General features: G+C 46.4%; 2 protein-coding genes across 2 annotated transcripts; one reads left to right on the forward strand and one right to left on the reverse strand.

Moving 5' to 3' along the window:
* The first annotated feature begins 1,748 nt into the window (after window positions 1-1,748).
* On the forward strand, window positions 1,749-8,261 carry cdr2l (cerebellar degeneration-related protein 2-like). Its single transcript, XM_079281023.1, has 5 exons — window positions 1,749-1,886; window positions 4,491-4,603; window positions 5,526-5,674; window positions 6,127-6,291; window positions 6,706-8,261. Exons 1-5 carry the CDS (start codon window positions 1,808-1,810, stop codon window positions 7,625-7,627), a joined length of 1,428 nt encoding a protein of 475 aa, XP_079137149.1. The 5' UTR covers window positions 1,749-1,807; the 3' UTR covers window positions 7,628-8,261.
* A 375-nt stretch (window positions 8,262-8,636) lies between these two features.
* On the reverse strand, window positions 8,637-17,132 carry arhgdia (Rho GDP dissociation inhibitor (GDI) alpha). The gene is made up of 6 exons (XM_079281797.1): window positions 17,073-17,132; window positions 11,970-12,165; window positions 11,726-11,809; window positions 10,556-10,632; window positions 10,387-10,450; window positions 8,637-10,052 (listed from the first exon to the last, which is right to left on the reverse strand). Exons 2-6 carry the CDS (start codon window positions 12,157-12,159, stop codon window positions 9,850-9,852), a joined length of 618 nt encoding a protein of 205 aa, XP_079137923.1. The 5' UTR covers window positions 12,160-12,165; window positions 17,073-17,132; the 3' UTR covers window positions 8,637-9,849.
* Between the last annotated feature and the right edge of the window lie 649 nt (window positions 17,133-17,781).

Below are 17,781 nucleotides of genomic sequence, written 5' to 3' on the forward strand. Positions count from 1 at the left end.
CTGCCACAGTAGCTCATGTCGATAATTAAGCAATAACACGCGGGCTGTTCCAGCTTGAGAGAGCACAGGTACATCTGTGTGCATACGAATGGGACGAGTCTTGTTTGTATGTTTCAGCTATTAACTGAAAATTGTGGACACAGTTTTCTTTTTTTAAATTTGTTTATTCGTTTCAGGACAGTATGGCACTTTTGTTGTGCTGCACTCTCCTTAATTCAAGTCAATATGCACTTACATCTTCAGTAAAACATGTTTCAAGTCTCTGCAAGATGATTTGAAAGGAACCCAAAGGCCTCTTGGGATAAAGAAGTCTAAAGCCATGCTAGCAGCTCTGTGGCGCTAACTGAACATTTGCTAATTAGCACTGAACACAAAGTACAGCTGAAGATAATGGGATTGGTCATTTGGTCATAAACAGAATTAAAATGTTGACCTGATGGCGCTGGACGGAAAGTCAGGGGATCACCACCAGGGTTCATCCTCTGGGGAGCATCTAATATGAACCAAAGGACATACCAGCTGATATGTTCATCCAGCATGGCTAGAAACATGTGGTGTAAATGGTTGACAGCAATGTGAACACATGGTTTGAAGTAAATGGGACGGAAACATACAGGAACAGTTATCTGACATTAACCAGACGATTCTGTGCTGTTGGAGCCTGATGGATATGTTCTACTGCTGCTACATGTGATGTCTTTGCCTGCTGGACTGCAGAACAAAGAACAAAGTAAATGTACAACAATGAGATACTGTATGATGTGAAACTCTCCGGGTTTTTTTTACTAAAGATAAACTACGTTAATTTATATTTTCAGGTTTGTTTCTTGGCAAAGGGATACTTTTGCAGAACGTTTCTTTTTTTTTTTTCAGCAACATGATTTCCGGTAAGGGAAATGTTGCTTAGTCATGGTGCCTGTGAGAGGACACAGTCTCTGTCTCCACAGAGGAAACGCAAAGACCACTGGAGCTGATGGACACAGAGGCCTGAACAGTCTGTGTACTCTTTGCTCCTCAATGTTTACAATAAATAATCTACGCTGAACAGGACGAACCGCAGTGTGAGAGTCGTACTGTCTGTTAATTCACCGACACAAATGTCTTGAACTGGAGCTCAGGGGGACAAAGGGGGGAGACGTCCGTGATGGGGACGCTGTCAAATAGACGGTGACGTCACCTCCAGCGGTGCTGCCTTCAATGCCCCTTGTAATTTATGCCTTCCCTACATCTCGACTATGAAAACGAAGGGTCGCAAATAGTAGAAACATGGCAGTGGTGTCCCATTTAAAGAGACAGTTCCCCCAAAAATCTGAAACACATATTTCCTTTTACCTGTAGTGCTGTTTATCGGTCTAGAATGTTTGTTTTGGTGTAAATGACCTAGTTTTGGAGATATTGGCCGTAGGGATGTCTGCCTTCTCTTTAAGATAATAAAATCTTATCATTGGAAATAGCTTCACGTGGGGCTTACAAACAGTTGGATGTTATAATGATACAAATAAACATGTCTGATTCAAATTTAAAGTCAATTAGCCTCACTAATCTGGGACGATGGAGTCAAACCAGTGTTTAAATGCAATGCTGCAGCAGGGTAACGAGTTAATACAGCATTTCCGACAGAACATGAACGCAGCAGCATCATTGAGCGGGCGGCCGAGCTGCTCAATGATGCTGCTTCGTCTCAAAGGGTTACACACTCGGGGAGGCTGCGCCGATGCGGTTTGTTGTCACTTCCGCTCGAGCATGCCCGTGAATGAGCAGATCACATCGCCGGAGGAGAAGAAGAAGAAGTAGTTGATCAGCTTCGATGCTCCGTGCAGGAAGGATGGAGGAGTTTATCACAGAGGAAGAGGAGCCGTGGTACGACCAGCGGGACCTGGAGCAAGGTGAGACCCCACTCCTCCTGTCTTTAGGGTGGGTGGGTGAAACAATGCCCCCCACACACGACTGGTGTTCTGCCTCGGCTTTTAGGATACATGGATGCAGGAGGGGGTGGATGGAGGTTGCGTTCACTGTAAAAACACATTTCATGCACGTGTGCACGCGCGGTGACAACTGTAAACTCATCTCTCTGTCTGTCTCTGCATCTTGAATCCGGATCAGCGTCTCTGCTCTCTTCCTCTGCCAATTATTTTGATCTTGTCAGTGATGTTTCCCAGAATAGTCCTGCTGTCTGTCTGTCTGCCTGCCTGCCTGCCTGCCTGTCTGCCTGTCTCTGTCCGCCTGCGTGTCTGCCTGTCTGTCTGTCTGCCTGCCTGCCTGTCTGCCTGCCTGTCTGTCTGCCTGCCTGCCTGCCTGCCTGTCTGCCTGCCTGTCTGCCTGCCTGCCTGCCTGTCTCTGTCTGCCTGCGTGTCTGTCTTCCTGTCTGCCTGCGTGTCTGTCTTCCTGTCTGTCTGCCTGCCTGTCTGTCTGCCTGCGTGTCTGTCTGTCTGCCTGCGTGTCTGTCTTCCTGTCTGCCTGCCTGTCTGTCTGTCTGCCTGCCTGCCTGTCTCTGTCTGCCTGCGTATCTGTCTGTCTGCCTGCGTATCTGTCTTCCTGTCTGCCTGCCTGCCTGTCTGTCTCTGTCTGCCTGCGTGTCTGTCTGTCTGCCTGCCTGCCTGTCTGTCTGTCTGTCTGCCTGTCTGCCTGTCTGTCTGAGTGAATGTTGTTTCTGTTTCATCTTCCTTCTCGCAGGGTCACATCTTACGTCGCAGTACTGCTCTCCTAGTGTTCATCTATCAAACACTGTGTTCATTCTGCTGTGTTGTGGTGAAGCACTGCTCATCTGCGTGACGGAATGATTTATGTTGTCGTGTGAAGGGAAACATGCAGAAAACAGCCTGCATTTTGTAGTTTGATCAGTGATTGATTTTTTTTGTCTATTTTTCATCACGAAACAGACCATCAGGGATGCTTGTGACCTTAATTGAACAAAGCAAAGGCAGGAGATCGATGTGAAGTGCCTTTCCCTGATGCATAAAGTGATGCGCTGTGTTATCAGCTCTCTCAGTAACGACTTAAATTGATGCACTCTCATCGACGGCGTGTCTCTCTGCAGCGCTGGCCTCAGCATCGCCCCCATCCCCTGATTACCCGCTGACCCACTCCACTGAAGCAGCTTTGTGTCTCATCATCTCATTGTACATCAGACGGGCAGGTGTGTCGCCATGCCTGTATCTCATCTCAGCATTATTCAGCATGTCCAGTCAATAACCCCCGGTTGATCTGATTAGGGAGCCCCAGACTAGACCTCCTCAGTCGGGATCAGAGATTCCAGATCGAGCTCACGTCGTCCTGCCTGGGCTCAAAGCCGGGGCAGGATTTTGCCCCAGAAACGCTGCTGTTATGCAACTTCTCTGGCGGCCGGCTCTGGGATTCGGTGACCCCTGTGTTCATTATGATCTGGCAAACGTGTGAAGTGTGTCTGGGCAGATGGGCGGTGTGATGATGTCATGTGATTGGACGTGAGGACGGTCACGGATGCAGGCCATGCCTGTCTTTGTGACGTGGTCGGCCCCTTTGTGTCAGTAGGCGATAGGTTGCTTCTTGCTCCCCTCATCCGTGCGCACAATTCTGAAATTACATAACTAAGACTCGGCACGTGTCGGCCCCTCAGGAACCCGGGGGAGGGAGGCTCACTGTGCGCTCTCTCCTCACACACTCTCACTCCGCTCATTATCACTCTGTGTTTCAGAACAGAGTTCTGTTATCAGTTCTGCAACAGGAAATGATTACAGCCTGTCCCTGTCTCCCTCAGCAGTGCTGGAGGCAAATGTAACAACGCAGGCATGTGATGACACTTCAAACCTACGTTGATGCATGTGTGTGTGTGTGTGTGTTCCTGTCATTGCTCACGCACAACACCGTGGTGGTAAAACACTGCTTTCATGTGCAGTAATGAGTGTCCATGGCTCTCTGTTCCTTCCTGTCGTTCCGCTGCTGTGGTGTTGTGGGCTCAGAGTATGCAGAGCCAGCAGGATTCTCCTCCTCCTCCATCCAGCGAGGCTTTTTTTTTTTTCACCAGAGGAGATGAATAATATACGCTTCAAACTGTGTTGTAAAATAACAGCAACTGTGGGAGGGTGGCTCCTGTTGTGTTATCACGACTCAGACCCCCCCCCCCCCCCCCCTCCATCATTCTCCATCATTCTCCTTCAGTATGCTGTGGTCAGATGTGTTTCGCTCTGTTTTAAGGCTTGTTTTGTCTTTTGTTTGTAATTAATAAAAATATGAAACGTATGATAAATAGTCAGTTCTTGCAAAAATGTTTCTCTTTATTGAGAAACTTGCCAAAAAAAAAATCATAATTTTAAGACGGGATGTCATGTTTCCCAATTTAAATACATTTTCAAATGAAGGTAGGCTGATGAGGAAGGGTTCACATGTTGAATGTGTAGCTGCAGTGAGTGCTTCTCCTTAATGCACTTGTTAGAATTGATCCTGGTGACGAGAAGCAGTCTCGGCCACTGTCCGGTGTTTACGTCTGTTCTTCTTTCGTTGGTTCCCGTCAGACCTGCACTTGGCAGCCGAGCTCGGCAAAACCCTTCTGGAGCGCAACAAGGAGCTGGAGGACTCCCTGCAACAGATGTACATCAACAATGACGAGCAAGTGCAAGAGATGGAGGTACGCTCGTCCCACGTATCGCAGCTCTGCGAGCGCATGTTTCAGCTGATTATTGAAGCACGGCAAGAATGAAAAATAGCAATTAGGACAAAAAGTGTTTATTTTGTACGCATGAAAGGAGAATGCGAAATTCCTGGATGTCTCTCGTCTTCACAGCTCAAAGACGAGACTTCTCATTAGTCACAAGCCATCTGTGACTGTCCTATACGTATATATAGTATAGCCTAGTATAGCCTGTTATAAAATGTCACAATAGTTATAGTATTGTTTGTTATAATAAATGTCAAATAAAAAAAGTAATATTGTATGCCAATAAATGTAAATATATCAGAGAATAATTTGCAATAAATTTGACATAGTCCCAGTATAGTATGTCATGAAAATGTTATATTATAGTATTCCATATTACTATAAAAGAATATCAGTGTAGTATTTCAAGAATATATCTTAACAAATGTAACTATAGTATGTAATAAAAATATGAAAAGTCATGTATGATATGCCATAAAATGTCATGAAAATGTTATATTTAAATATTATGGAAAAGCAATTTGGCATCAAGAACATTTTCATACTGTTCAACAGTGTACTATCGACATGCTATATCGTACAGCATGTCGAAAAAAGTCATAGTACAGCATGTTGAAAAAACGAAAGTCAGTTATTGGATGTCGAAATGTTTTTATTTTTAAATGTATAGTACCGTATTTAGAAAAATGTATAGTATGCAATAAATCATGTCATAAAAATGTCATTCATAAAGTGATGGGTCATAAGGTCATTGCATAGTAAAGCTGTGTCTTTAATGCCACAGTCTGTGTTACAGACGACTCCTTTACCTGAACCTCCTGCAGTACAAGCATCCCTGATGTATCTCGTCACTAATCCACAAACGTTAATCGTAACCGTGTCTCCCTCGCAGTACCTGTCCAAGCAGTTGGAAATGTTGAGGGAGATGAACGAGCAGCACGCAAAGGTGTATGAACAGCTGGATGTGACGGCCAGGGAGCTGGAGATCACCAATGAGAAGCTGGTGCTGGAGAGCAAGACCTCGCATCAGAAAATCGACAGGTGATGAGAATATGTCTGCAAGTCACCGGTCACCCTCAGCGCCATCACGTAACAAAGGTCTTTAAACCAAAGCAGCTCGAGGCTGGTACACCGATACATCACAATGCTAAGAAGTAACGTTGTAATTCACATCGCTCCACATTTCTGATGAAATTACGAAAATTGTGTTTACAAACACTCCCCTCTACAAGGGAAACCAGAGGACTCAACATTTTGCTATCTTTAGCATCGCCATAATCATAATCAGGGGTCGAAGTTCTTTACAAATCACATTTGTGGTCCTAATGCTAAAGATCTCAATGGCTGCCTCTGTTCTCTCTCAATGCGCTCCTTCACATTCTTTATGTTGCAACAGTGGCTCACTGTAGCTTTAGGAGAACGGTGTGCTGAGCAATGACGTAACAGGCTCTGAACAAACGTGTGTGTGTGTGTGTGTGTGTGTGTGCGCCCAGGTTGACGGGCACCATGGAGACCTTGCAGGGTCAGGTGGACAGCCTGACGGCTCGGGTGGAGGAGCTGCGGACTCTGGAGGAGCTGAGGGTCCGCAGAGAGAAGACGGAGCGACGCAAGACTGTGCACTCCTTCCCCTGCCTCAAAGAGATCTGCACTGCACCAAGGTCTCCATCAGCAGCTGCTCTTTCTAGTGTACAGATGTGCATGATGCTGATACAACACAGATGTGCATGGTGCTGATACAACACAGATGTGCATGGTGCTGATACAACACAGATGTGCATGGTGCTGATACAACACAGATGTGCATGGTGCTGATACAACACAGATGTGCATGATGCTGATACAACACAGATGTGTATGGTGCTAAATCTCCAACAATTATCAGCCCACACTGGCCTGCAAAGGCAAAACTCAATAATTACATATTTGGTCAAAATAGAGTAACTTTTTGACATCGTACCTCACTATAGAAATTGATATACCAGTCATTCATATAATCTGATTTATTGCCCAGGTTGGTGCACCGATTACATGATTGTGCAGTTTTTTTTTAGCACAACTTGTTACTTCATCAGGTATGAAGATGGTTTCCTGTTGGCCAATCCGGGCAGCGTGGACCTGGCTGAGACGCGGACGGTGGACGAGGAGCACGAGCGCCTGACGGACATCGTCTCCTCGCTGCGCTCGGCGGTGGCCACGGAGCGGTGCCAGCGGGAGGGCGCCGAGCGGGAGTACGCCACCGTGCTGCAGGAGTTCGAGCGCCTGGAACAGCATCTCTTAGGGGCCGAGGGCTGCCAGCTGCGGGTTCAAGAGCTCGAGGCGGAGCTCCAGGAGATGCAGCAGCTGAGGAAGTCCAGGGTGTGTCTGATCGGGGGCCTGGAAGACAGCCTAGAGACGCTGCTCAGCAACGGCCCCGAGACGGACACCCCGGAGGGGGGGCTGGAGGAGGGAGGTGAAGGAGCTGCTGGAGAGCAAGGGGCCACGGGGCAGCAGGGGGGCCCGGTGAGGAAAAGCTGCAGCGACACCGCTCTGAACGCCATCTCGGCCCGCGACGCCTCCGGCAGGCGTCAGGGCATCTACGCCAACGGCGTGCGCAAGCGCGGCATGTCCATCCTGCGGGAGGTGGACGAGCAGTACCACGCGCTGCTGGAGAAGTACGAAGGGCTGCTGGGGAAGTGCCGGCGTCACGAGGAGAGCTTGTGCCACGCCGGGGTGCAGACCTCGCGGCCGGTCTCCAGGGACCCCTCCATCAAGGACTACAGCATGGTCTGCGCGGGCCCTTCGACATCGGGGGCAGTCGCAGTCATCGTCGCCCCCCCACAAGCGCCCTCCACCCCGGAGGCCCTGGAGGGGATCAGCAGGCAGGTGGAGCAGGTGGACAAACGTCTCAGCCAGAACACGCCGGAGTACAAGGCCCTGTTCAAAGAGATCTTCTCCCGCCTGCAGAAGACCAAGAGCGACTTGAACTCCACCAAGAGCAAGAAGAGTCACAAATGAGCTGCTGCGTCTAACAGTGACTGCACATGATGTATTTAATGACTTCTCGTCTTACATTTGACCACGACGGGTGATTGATATTATTAGCAGTGGATGGCTGATTAATCTCAAACTGTATGAAAATGGTAAATTTGCCGCCGTGGAGGATTCTGATGTGGATGAAATACCTTCTGAGTGGCCATAACTGATCAAATAATTAGGACAGTCTAGTGTGTGATGTAGTATTTGTAATTGAGATTAACTGACGCAGAAGTGATTTATTTATTGAAAACTAAGCCAAATAATTAATCATAAGAACAAAGCAGCCACTTGTTTTTAAACTACTCATTTGAAGCATGTATCTGACTGATGAACACGAAGTGCTAAAGAACTTTTTAGAAGCCGGTTGAAACTAAAATCACAGATGTTTGACGAGCTCGAGTGAGCGTTAAGAAACACCGGTGAGATGGCTGCCAAACTGCACCGTGCGTAAGTGTTTGATGGTTGTTTGTTTACATGGTTTATTGTAACTAATCTGGTGACGATGAGTTTTCACAGCATGCATTACAAGCCGCGGAGTGATTCAGGGATTCGTTTGATAACTTCAGACATATCAGCTCGACGCTGTGCCACATTGTAAAAGCTGCTCTTGTTTGAGGCCATTTATGTTTTCTGTTGATTAAAATGAGAAATGTATAAACCACGTTGTTCTTCTGTTAAACGCTCGGGGCGGCAACACATCAACTCCTACAGCGGGTTCAACTAGAAGAGACGCCTTGTGGTTGTAAAAGTCAAGCTGTTTACGTGCACGTCTGTCAGAAATGGCGTCACTTCAACATTTATCCTGTAAGAAGCCAGAATTAGCACTTATTCTTGAGTTATGGTCGTGAATTGACCGCAGGACTCATCACTTCATCCTTGAATCAAAGAGGAGAAATGTCCTCCTGACATGTTTGCGTTCAAGACGAAGAATGAGACGGACGACCCGAAAACATCCCGCCTCGGCATAATAAAGTAGGACACAAGCGGGCCGAGTCTGAACACTTTAATGTGAACACAGGAGATCAGTAAACTGGAGGTGATACAAGTGGCACATGTTTAGTCAAACCCAGCGCACCAACATCATCAGTCTGACAAGCAGATTCATTCCCATACGTCTGGAGTGAATATAAAAACAGAACACGTGGCGGTCTGGTTAGGGACCGATGTTTCTGGTTCAGACGACATTTCACCTCACTGATGATCACAAAGTGCCGCTGAGTCAGCAGGAGCAGCGTGTGGTTGTGAGAGACTGGAGGCGCAGTCAGCGTGCCTCAGTTATAACTCGAGGCGAGCGGGTTGACACGTCGGATCTGATGGAAACACGGCCTCGGGGTCGAGGGAGGAACCTGAGTGACAGAAGGCTATCGGCACAACCCGGACTTTAACGAGCAGGATACTTCAACTGAGATTCAGAACGCTACAAATACTAGATGTTTACAAATCCTCAAACCTGATATAAAAAGGTGATAAAGGTCCATGTTTTACAAGTATTGTTAAAAACCGCTCACATGATGGTCTGGCAAATATAATCTGAAGGCAAACGGCTCAATTAGGTCGTCCATTTCTAAAGGTTTTCTTTAAGGCCACATGGCTGCTGAATACCCTGCTGACCGACAGCGATGGGTCGGAGGACATTTAGTTTACCAGCAGGCTGTGTAGGGCGCTAAACAGAGGCGGCCTGGTTTCTGACCAAGAGCCTGGTGCAAATAATGTGCTGAAAGGCTTCAGGAGGGCTGCGTTTAAGAGCCGTGTCCAGCAATGGCTGCCAAGTGAGCGTACAGTGGATACGTTCATACAGCACGGCTGCTGTCTAAGGCAGATCACAGTAAGAGTACAAAAGAGTCTGAAAAATAAAGACTGAAAGAGCAGAAGAGAAGGTTAAAGGGCCGAGTGAATCACGAAGTTTATACATTTTTTCCAAAAGCAGTTAACAGACTTTTTTTTTTTTTTACAGATTTTTCCTTTTATAAACAAACCATAGGAGCAAAGTCTGTACTGTGCACATTGTTGCTTTCTCCATTTCTAAAGATTTGATACTTAACAAGAAGCGCTACGACGGGAGGAATGATGACGTGATTGGAATTTAGAAACAGAGAGAGTCGTCGATGGACGGAGAGCAGAAGCTGAAGATCAATACAAACTCCAGACGGGAACAACAGCGAGAAGAAGAAAGAGGGACAAAGGGCGTCGCTGAGGGGGAATCAAGTCGTCCAATCCTTCTTGATGGCGAGGAACCATTCCCAGGAGAGGTGGTCGTGCTCGTCGTCGTCGGTGAACTTGGACTTGATGTTGTAGGTGCCGCGGGCCAGCAGCCCTTTGGGTGACTCCTCCACGGTGGTGAGGAACTCGTACTCCTCGCTCGCTCTGGGCCCGTAGCTGCCGACCATGTAGTCAGACTTGTCAACTGCACAGGAGAGATTAATAAGTTGCTTATTACCAACGTGTTCACTGAGAATAAAGCAAACGAACTTCAGCGGCATCATTCCAACAAGACAGCCGGGTTATTTGGCCCGTTTCAACTTTTAAAAGGTAATTTTGTGGAATATGCTACGAGCTAAGCAGCTTTTTGGCTATAGCTTTATATTTACTGTACAGACATGAATGGTTATGGATCTTGTTAGTAAGCGTATTTCCCAAAATGTTAAATTACGGTCGTCCTTTACGTAAGAGAAGGCTACTTTACATGGCATTTCAAAACCTCCCTAAAAGATGAGCAGAGACTGAATGAAAGAACTTACGTTTGATTCCTTTCCTGAATGTTTGCTGGGTGTACTTCAGGCCCGACACGATATCCTTGTTGACCTGCAAAAAGGTGACATGCATCACACCCTGCTGAACAGTCTCCCACGACAAAGACCGCTCGCTGACAGCGACATGAGACGACAGACAGACACCAGACTCTCTCACCTTGAAGTTGATCTTTATTCTGTATTCGATTCCCTCCTTCAGCACAAACGGGTTCTTCTTCAAGTTGGCCAAGTCTCCTGGAAGGGAACGCAACACAGCAGTGTGAAGACGGCAAGATCAGTGCGTGTAGAATGCTAAACGTATAAACTCAAAGGTTCATAAACAGGAAGGGATTTAGTGGTTTGCTTTTACCAGAGAAAGAAGAACTACCGTACTTTCCGGACTATAGAGCGCACCAGTATATAGGCCGCACCAGCTGATTTGCAAAAGGAAAAAGAAATTGGTACATAGATAAGCCGCACTGGTCTATAAGCCGCAGGTTTCCCCGTTGAACAGCAAGATGCTTTCAACAGTACTAAAGTTGTCTTCTATGAACATCATAACATGTCGCTAGCTTCTAAGCTAATTTTAACATTAGTTAGTAATGCACAACACGATTAGCATTAGCGAATATATAATATATCTTTGTACATCTTTGCATTTCCCCATTGGCCGTAATGTTAAAATTAGCTTAGAAGCTAGCGAGTCAGACATGTACTGTTAAAAGCATCTTGCCGTTCAACCTTTTTTGTTAACAGTCCTAGTGAGAGGTAGGTCAAAGGTACTTCATCCATATTGTAGCGACCCTGTCAGTAACAGCTGGTAGCAGAGGGGTTGCTGGTAGCAACTGTTCTGTGTCGGGAGCTGGTAAATGTTGTGTTAGACCAGAACCGGAAGTTGCTGTTGTTGTGGCGGCAAAAAGCTACGGAAAAATCCGGATATAAAGCGCACCGGACTATAAGCCGAGGCCTCAGAGCGTGGGGTAAAAAGTAGCGGCTTATAATCCGAAAAGTACGGTACATTCTCAAGCTGTATTTAGACACGTCATCACTAAACTGTCCACCGGGTGGCTCAGTGAGCCCGGCTCTGTTGATGCTCATCTGACCACTGAGGGAGAGCCAACAGGAAATGGCTCATTAAGCCACTAACAAGGGAATCTTGTCATTACTAATTAGCAGGCTAATGAACCAGCAGGCCATTTAATGCATATTTGTACACAAAGATGGGAGTGATTACTGTTCATAATTAATGTCACTGTGAGTTAATCCTTCCAGTGCATCTGCTGCCTAAACGTGGTCAACTATAAAACATCAGTTTATACTTCTATATCGCACGCGTCGCTCTACTCACCCTGCAGGTCAAGGACCAATGGCTGCGGAGCCGTATCGCACAGCAGAGTCATCCGAGTCACCTGGACGTTTGGGACTTTGGGATCTAAGAGCGAGAGAACAGTCAGAGTAAGAACCCACGACCAGAAGACCAATCATCAAGTCATAGCACCCGAGAGAAATACTGAATACACAACGCTGCACAAAGGGAGGAACACACACACACACTATCTCAATGTGTGCTAAGTAACTAGCAGGTAACTAACCTGCGACGGCAGCACATTTGCCCAGCAGCGCCTCCTTGTACTTGCGCAGGCTTTCGTCGTCCTGGTCCTGCTGCTGGATCTCCTGTAAGCTCTTCTGAGCAGGAGCTTTGTAGTTGACTCGGTTCTCACTGTCTGCGTTTGCTGCTGCCAGCTCTTCCAGCTGCTCCGATGTCGGTTCCTGTTCTGCCATATTGAGCTAATTGCAGCCAGAGAGAGAGAGAGAGAGAGAGATGGCAGAGCGGTTAGAGGGCGATCGAGTAACACGGACAGACGGCAGGACTCCACACGGACTCTTTACTTTGCTTTAGTGACGTTGGATCTACGAGTGGAGCATTGTTAGGACATCCGGCTGCTAGATGATCATTACAGATTATTTATCCGGAGGAAAACGGCTGAACTTTGACCTTAAGGGATCCAGCAATGTAAAGCAGCACTTCCTGTAGAAACGAACACCATGAGGTTAAAAGGTGACAACCGAGTTCCTTGTTATGCACAGAGCACAACACGCTTTGTGTGGATCATCACGAGCACCATCATCATTATTCTGGTCATGAGACGAGGCGTTTTTGTTCATTAGTGTACGCTGAGACACAAGCACAGACGTCAACGTTCACACAAGCACAGACTCGGGCTACTCTGCTGTGGAGCCGCTTTCATCATGAAGCTGATCGAAAGGCTTCTCCCTCGTGCACTAATGTGGAGCTCTACACCCGGCTGCATGGCTCCACCAGTCACTCCGGATTAGAGGAGAGGATGCTGATCCTGAGCAGGAAACAGCACAACAACAAAGTGAGATCACCGAAGTGCTACCAAACTCAAACGTTGCTCACAAAAAGCAGCAGAAAAAAAAAACACAACATCTGGTGCACATATGCTGGGCGCAGAAATATACGATGATCAACACCTGCAGAAGCCCACCGGCAGCTGGATGACGTACGGTGTGGTCCGTTCTCTTGTTCTCCCTGCAGACCAGACAAGTGACCACACACACTATGCGTTTGTCGATAACGTTAGTTTTCATTTCCTGATTCAGGCTGGCGCGTTCTTTCAACATTTGCGTGTTGAAAGAACACAACTTCCCGTATTTCAGAGATTCAGCCAAACAGGAAACAGAGCCGACAAACTGCAGAAGAGGATTTATTACTTGAAGTATCCTTAAAATGGTGCAAGACAAGAGATTGGGAGCTCTCAACATGGCGTAACAAAAAGAGAGTGCCTTCATTCTCTGCTCAGGTAGCCATTACTCCAATATACAGTCACATGAATAGTTAGTTTCTATAGTAATGCTCTAAATGTCATATATTGCTCCTTTAAGTTATGATAAAAGGGTTAAAAAAAGGCCGATGCTTGAATGTCAACAGAAAAGCCAACAATCCTAAAACAAAGGAAGACATAAGGTGACAAACTGTCTCTAAATAATCATTAACATTTGTTTGATGTTGCAAATCAGTGTCAACATGAGAGTTAAAGGTCAAAAATCAACAGAGACAAGCGAACAAATCAGAAAAACGCAAACGCAGTCAATGACTGGTTTGTCGCTCTGCCGGTCTGACGCCCTGCTGTTCTATTGTGCCCGTTGTATACTGTTGGGTGTTAGCCAAGCAGGAAGTGAGAACACAGCAACGTTTACCAAACAAGACCCCCGGGCTCCCAAAAAAAGAAGCACAAATTCCTCAGTAGGTGTTCAGCTGTGTGGGAGTGTTTCTGGTGAGAAACAAGAGCAGGAAACACAACGATGGTGTCGTGTCACTCTTGAACCAGTGCAGCTTCCCTTCAGTCTGCCACACAGTCACATCACTCAGATGACATCTTGACAGGACTACAAAATAGTTGAATTGAGCAAATTAAAGACCCATGCACTGAGTGAATGAGTTAGTTTAAACAATAGTGACATCATCGCCCTCACAATGATGCAGTCTCTGGCTAACTGGCTGTAAACAAACATGAGAGGGTGATTGTTCAGCCTGCTGGGAAGCGACACTCGGGTCATGAGATCACGCTAACGAACGCTGGGGATGCCATTGAACCCGCTCACCTCGGTGTCCTCACCGTCACAGCTCTGTGCTGCAGGAGGATAATCGGCAGGCTTGGCGGGGATAAGCAGCACCGCTTTGCAAACACAGGAGGCTTCAAATTAGGGCTGTTCCTTAGCAACACCGCTGAGCTGGGAGATTATAGAAAGTGGGATTACGGCTAATGAGGCATTATGGGACAGGAGAGGAAGTGGCTGGGAGGCGTCAACTGGTGACACATCAAGAGGATTCTCTTTGACAGGAGTCATCAAACGTTACTGAAGATCAACGAGCTCAAGGAGGACCAGGGAATCCCTGTGTGATGGTACGAGCGCGTGAACGGAGAGGTACGAGTGTGTGGTGTTAGGATTAACCTGTCATAACCACAGTTACACAAGAATTGTGGTTTCCTCATCTCTGCCCTGCCACTCAACTGAAGCATTGGGAAGAGCCATACACACCAAAAACACCTTAAATTGGCAGTGTGGTGGCATTTGGATATCTACAAGCTGTTGGACACGGTGGATGTAAATATTTGCAAAGCATGCTGTCGAAACAAAGACAGCAAAGGGGCCCAACACTTAAATATAATCTAACATCTTCAACATAATCACCCACCCCTCAATGCCCAAGACAAAGTGTAAAAAAACATAACTAGCTAATGCACTAAGCTCAACCAAAACAGGTTCAACTCTGCCGGGAGTAGATCACAGCGCGTTACTGTTTACCTTTGGAATCTCGTGAGGATATTACCAAATGATGGGAGGGCTGTCTCCCTCTGTGCAGCCATAACTTATTAACCAGAGAGGTTAGTTCAGAGAGGAACAACAATGTGGCTAAAGGTGATAACTCAGCAAGCAGCCAGACGTCAGAAACACATGAAACACAACAGGCGCTTTGTAGTTTGTGCGCAGCAGAATTTGGGATATTGAAGCGTTACAGGAGATGATTAATAATCTAATAAAATGTTGCTAAGAACACAACGATAGAATATGAATGTTGCTTCAATGAAAGAATAAAAGTACCTGAGAATGATCAACCGGTGTGAAGCGACCTTTAGACCTCACTCACAGATCTACGGCTGCTTTGATCTCGTGTAGTCTGCCAGAGACCTTTGCGTTTGGCCCTTTTGTTCCCCACATGACTTCTCTTCACTTCAATGTATCCTCAACACGATGCTTTAATAAAAGCGGATCAATTATAGGAGGGAAAAAAAACAAACCATTTTGGTCCCATTCGCCCTCCACGGGATGTTGTGAATAACTGACTCTGCACAGTTCTTATAAATCAGTACACGCTTCAGCCATGCGTCGATGCAGTAAATGCATCAACCGCCATGTTGTTTTGGACACGACTTCGTGGCACTCCTGTCTTTAGTCAAACTACTGTTCATGCATACATTGAGCAGAATTAGCTGTATACCAGCTGATATTATGGTGTTACGCTGACATGAAGAGCAGCACTAGATGGATTTTTCCCAGCACCACCATCTTTGTGGTGATTTAGATTTTAAGTTACTAAGAAGCAGCTGCAGCCGTTTAGCTGATGCAAGCGTGCCTTGCAGGCCCGTCTGCAGAGAACCTACTGTAGACTTCCTTTTCCAGGCGAGATGACTGATTCATTTCCTTTTGCGTGCTAAACCGCAGTTTGAATCTGAAGCACAGCTCGTCTCACCAACGTTCCACCTGTGTGACTAACCCACACTAATATGCTGGCTACAGGTTATGTGAGGAGATACAATTCATGCTGTAGTAACAAGTCCAGGGTGCAGTGCAACGCATACCGAAGCTTTGAGGAAGTGGTACAGCAAGAGCTTCAGGCAATGCAGAGGAACTAAACCTCAACAGAAAACAACATGGGGGTAAGAGTAAAACTAATGGAGATAAGATAAGGAACAGTATGGAGAACCGGTTATGAGCTCGTGATTATTAGAGGCTATTGGACCAAAGAGCCCAGAAGACTGATCACAAAGAGAATGAGCCCCGGAGAGAGAAGCAAAGAAAACTACTCTATCCCAGGAAGAACCAGAACAAATAGGAAGCTTCAAAAATAGCCGGTGAGAAATCCCTGCGTGCAGCAGCAGGAAGCTGCCAGTGAATGGGATCGACACCGTGCCAACGCAAAGGTCGGGGCTTATTCACAGATCGGGGTTTGCTTCCAGGCGGCCTCTACGTGATGAAGAACTACAATAGGTATGACGGTTTACCTCAAGGGTGGCAACAACCAGACATTACAGGTGGTACAAACACACAAATTCAACCAACGGAGGGTTTACAGGCCGTCAACGAGAGGACGTGCTTCAGAAAGCTGCATGCATCGGTTCCCACAATGCCTCAGAATGAGATAGAGTAGACAAACTAAATAACTCAAGATCAACCAGGTCAAACCAGAGAAACTGTTCTGCAAAAGGAGACATCCGGCCTCTGCTGCAGGGCTGCACGTCCTCAGGTAGAGACGAAGCACATTAAAAAAGGCTGAGACAGAAATGTGTTACCTGAAAGTTATCAAAGTACTGAAAGTGAGAGAGGGAAAAAAATATTAAGAAACCACTTATCAGTCCTTCAGCTGAGCACACAGCTCAACACCAAAGTACATCAAATGTACCAGACTGTCACCTGAAGCACACTTGATCTTAGCAGACGTAATCTACGTGCACTCAACTAGGAAAGCCTTTAAACGGTGGCTGGTTTACGGTGTGAACCCTGCAGGCCAACTCAAAGAGTAAAGCATTCGTTCCAGGAAGTGGGAGAACATTTTCCGTTTGAGCCACATGACAGAGTCGCCGCAGGCGAAAGTTGATTAAAATACTCCTCTGAAAGCACTTTTTTTGGTCAACTAGTGAATGAATCGACTCATCGTGTGTGAGGTATTATGAACAGCTAGATGCAATGGAGGATCGTTACCTAACGGTCAACACCCGGAAACGAACTACTGCCGCCGAATAACTTGTAAAGACTTCCTTATCAGGTGCAGAAACATTATCTAACTACACCAAAGCTCCTCGGAAATGTTTGCTAACCGTTCAAACACGTGTCCACTCGGTTACAACTAGTTATCAGAAGAGTTTAGCACGTGTTTAACCGACTCTTACCGTTATAAATCCCCGGTATTCTGTGACAGACTCCTGTCGATGGTGGCGCGAGGGAGTGAAGTGAAGCGGTGGAAGAAAATTGAAGCCACTTCCCGCTTTTAAGGTGAGACAACATCCGGTGTACTGCCTTCAAAATAAAAGCATATTTTAAAGTCGGTACTCAACGCACACGCAATGGAAGTAGTCTAAATAATTAACTTGACATTTTAAGAAATGTAAAGCTGTACTTTTAACAATTATTTTTACATCGAGGTATTGCTCACTAAAGTCAAGATCTTAATACTTTACGGCTAAAGTCAGGTGTTCCGGTTATTGTGTCCACTCACCCATAGATAAAACCACTATGTGATGATGTGCAGACACAAATACAAACTAATGATGCTTTACGTTTCAATCATGAAAACGTAACCGGAAACAGTATTTGATGATTTAAACATTGGCGCCTTGATGTCTTCAGACACACTCCGGAAAAGTTGCGTCAAAGACACGTGTGGACACGCAGAGCTGTGATGCACAGACACTCTTAGACCTACACTTTTCATTTCACTTCCACCTCAATATCTCACTCCTTGAGCTGACATTCAGTCTTTGGGCAATTGCAGAAGTCCTTTATCCACCGAGGAGGATTTAACAGGATTCAGCTCATATCATAGGCGTGGCACGCAGGCACTTCCTTTAGTGCATTTCAAGTCAGCAGGGTCTTAAACGT

The sequence above is a fragment of the Melanostigma gelatinosum genome, assembly GCF_949748355.1.
Source record: "Melanostigma gelatinosum genome assembly, chromosome: 13".
NCBI lineage: Eukaryota > Metazoa > Chordata > Actinopteri > Perciformes > Zoarcidae > Melanostigma > Melanostigma gelatinosum.

What these genes read in the sequence shown, in the direction of transcription:
- cdr2l (XM_079281023.1), top strand. Translation starts at nt 1,808, where the DNA reads ATGCTCCGTGCAGGAAGGATGGAGGAGTTTATCACAGAGGAAGAGGAG. An exon ending in CCAGCGGGACCTGGAGCAAG is followed by an intron (nt 1,887 to 4,490) that starts GTGAGACCCCAC and finishes GGTTCCCGTCAG; the next exon opens with ACCTGCACTTGGCAGCCGAG. An exon ending in AGCAAGTGCAAGAGATGGAG is followed by an intron (nt 4,604 to 5,525) that starts GTACGCTCGTCC and finishes TCTCCCTCGCAG; the next exon opens with TACCTGTCCAAGCAGTTGGA.
- arhgdia (XM_079281797.1), bottom strand. Translation starts at nt 12,159, where the DNA reads ATGGCAGAACAGGAACCGACATCGGAGCAGCTGGAAGAGCTGGCAGCA. An exon ending in GAATAAAGATCAACTTCAAG is followed by an intron (nt 10,451 to 10,555) that starts GTGAGAGAGTCT and finishes ACCTTTTTGCAG; the next exon opens with GTCAACAAGGATATCGTGTC. An exon ending in ATTCAGGAAAGGAATCAAAC is followed by an intron (nt 10,053 to 10,386) that starts GTAAGTTCTTTC and finishes TCTCCTGTGCAG; the next exon opens with TTGACAAGTCTGACTACATG.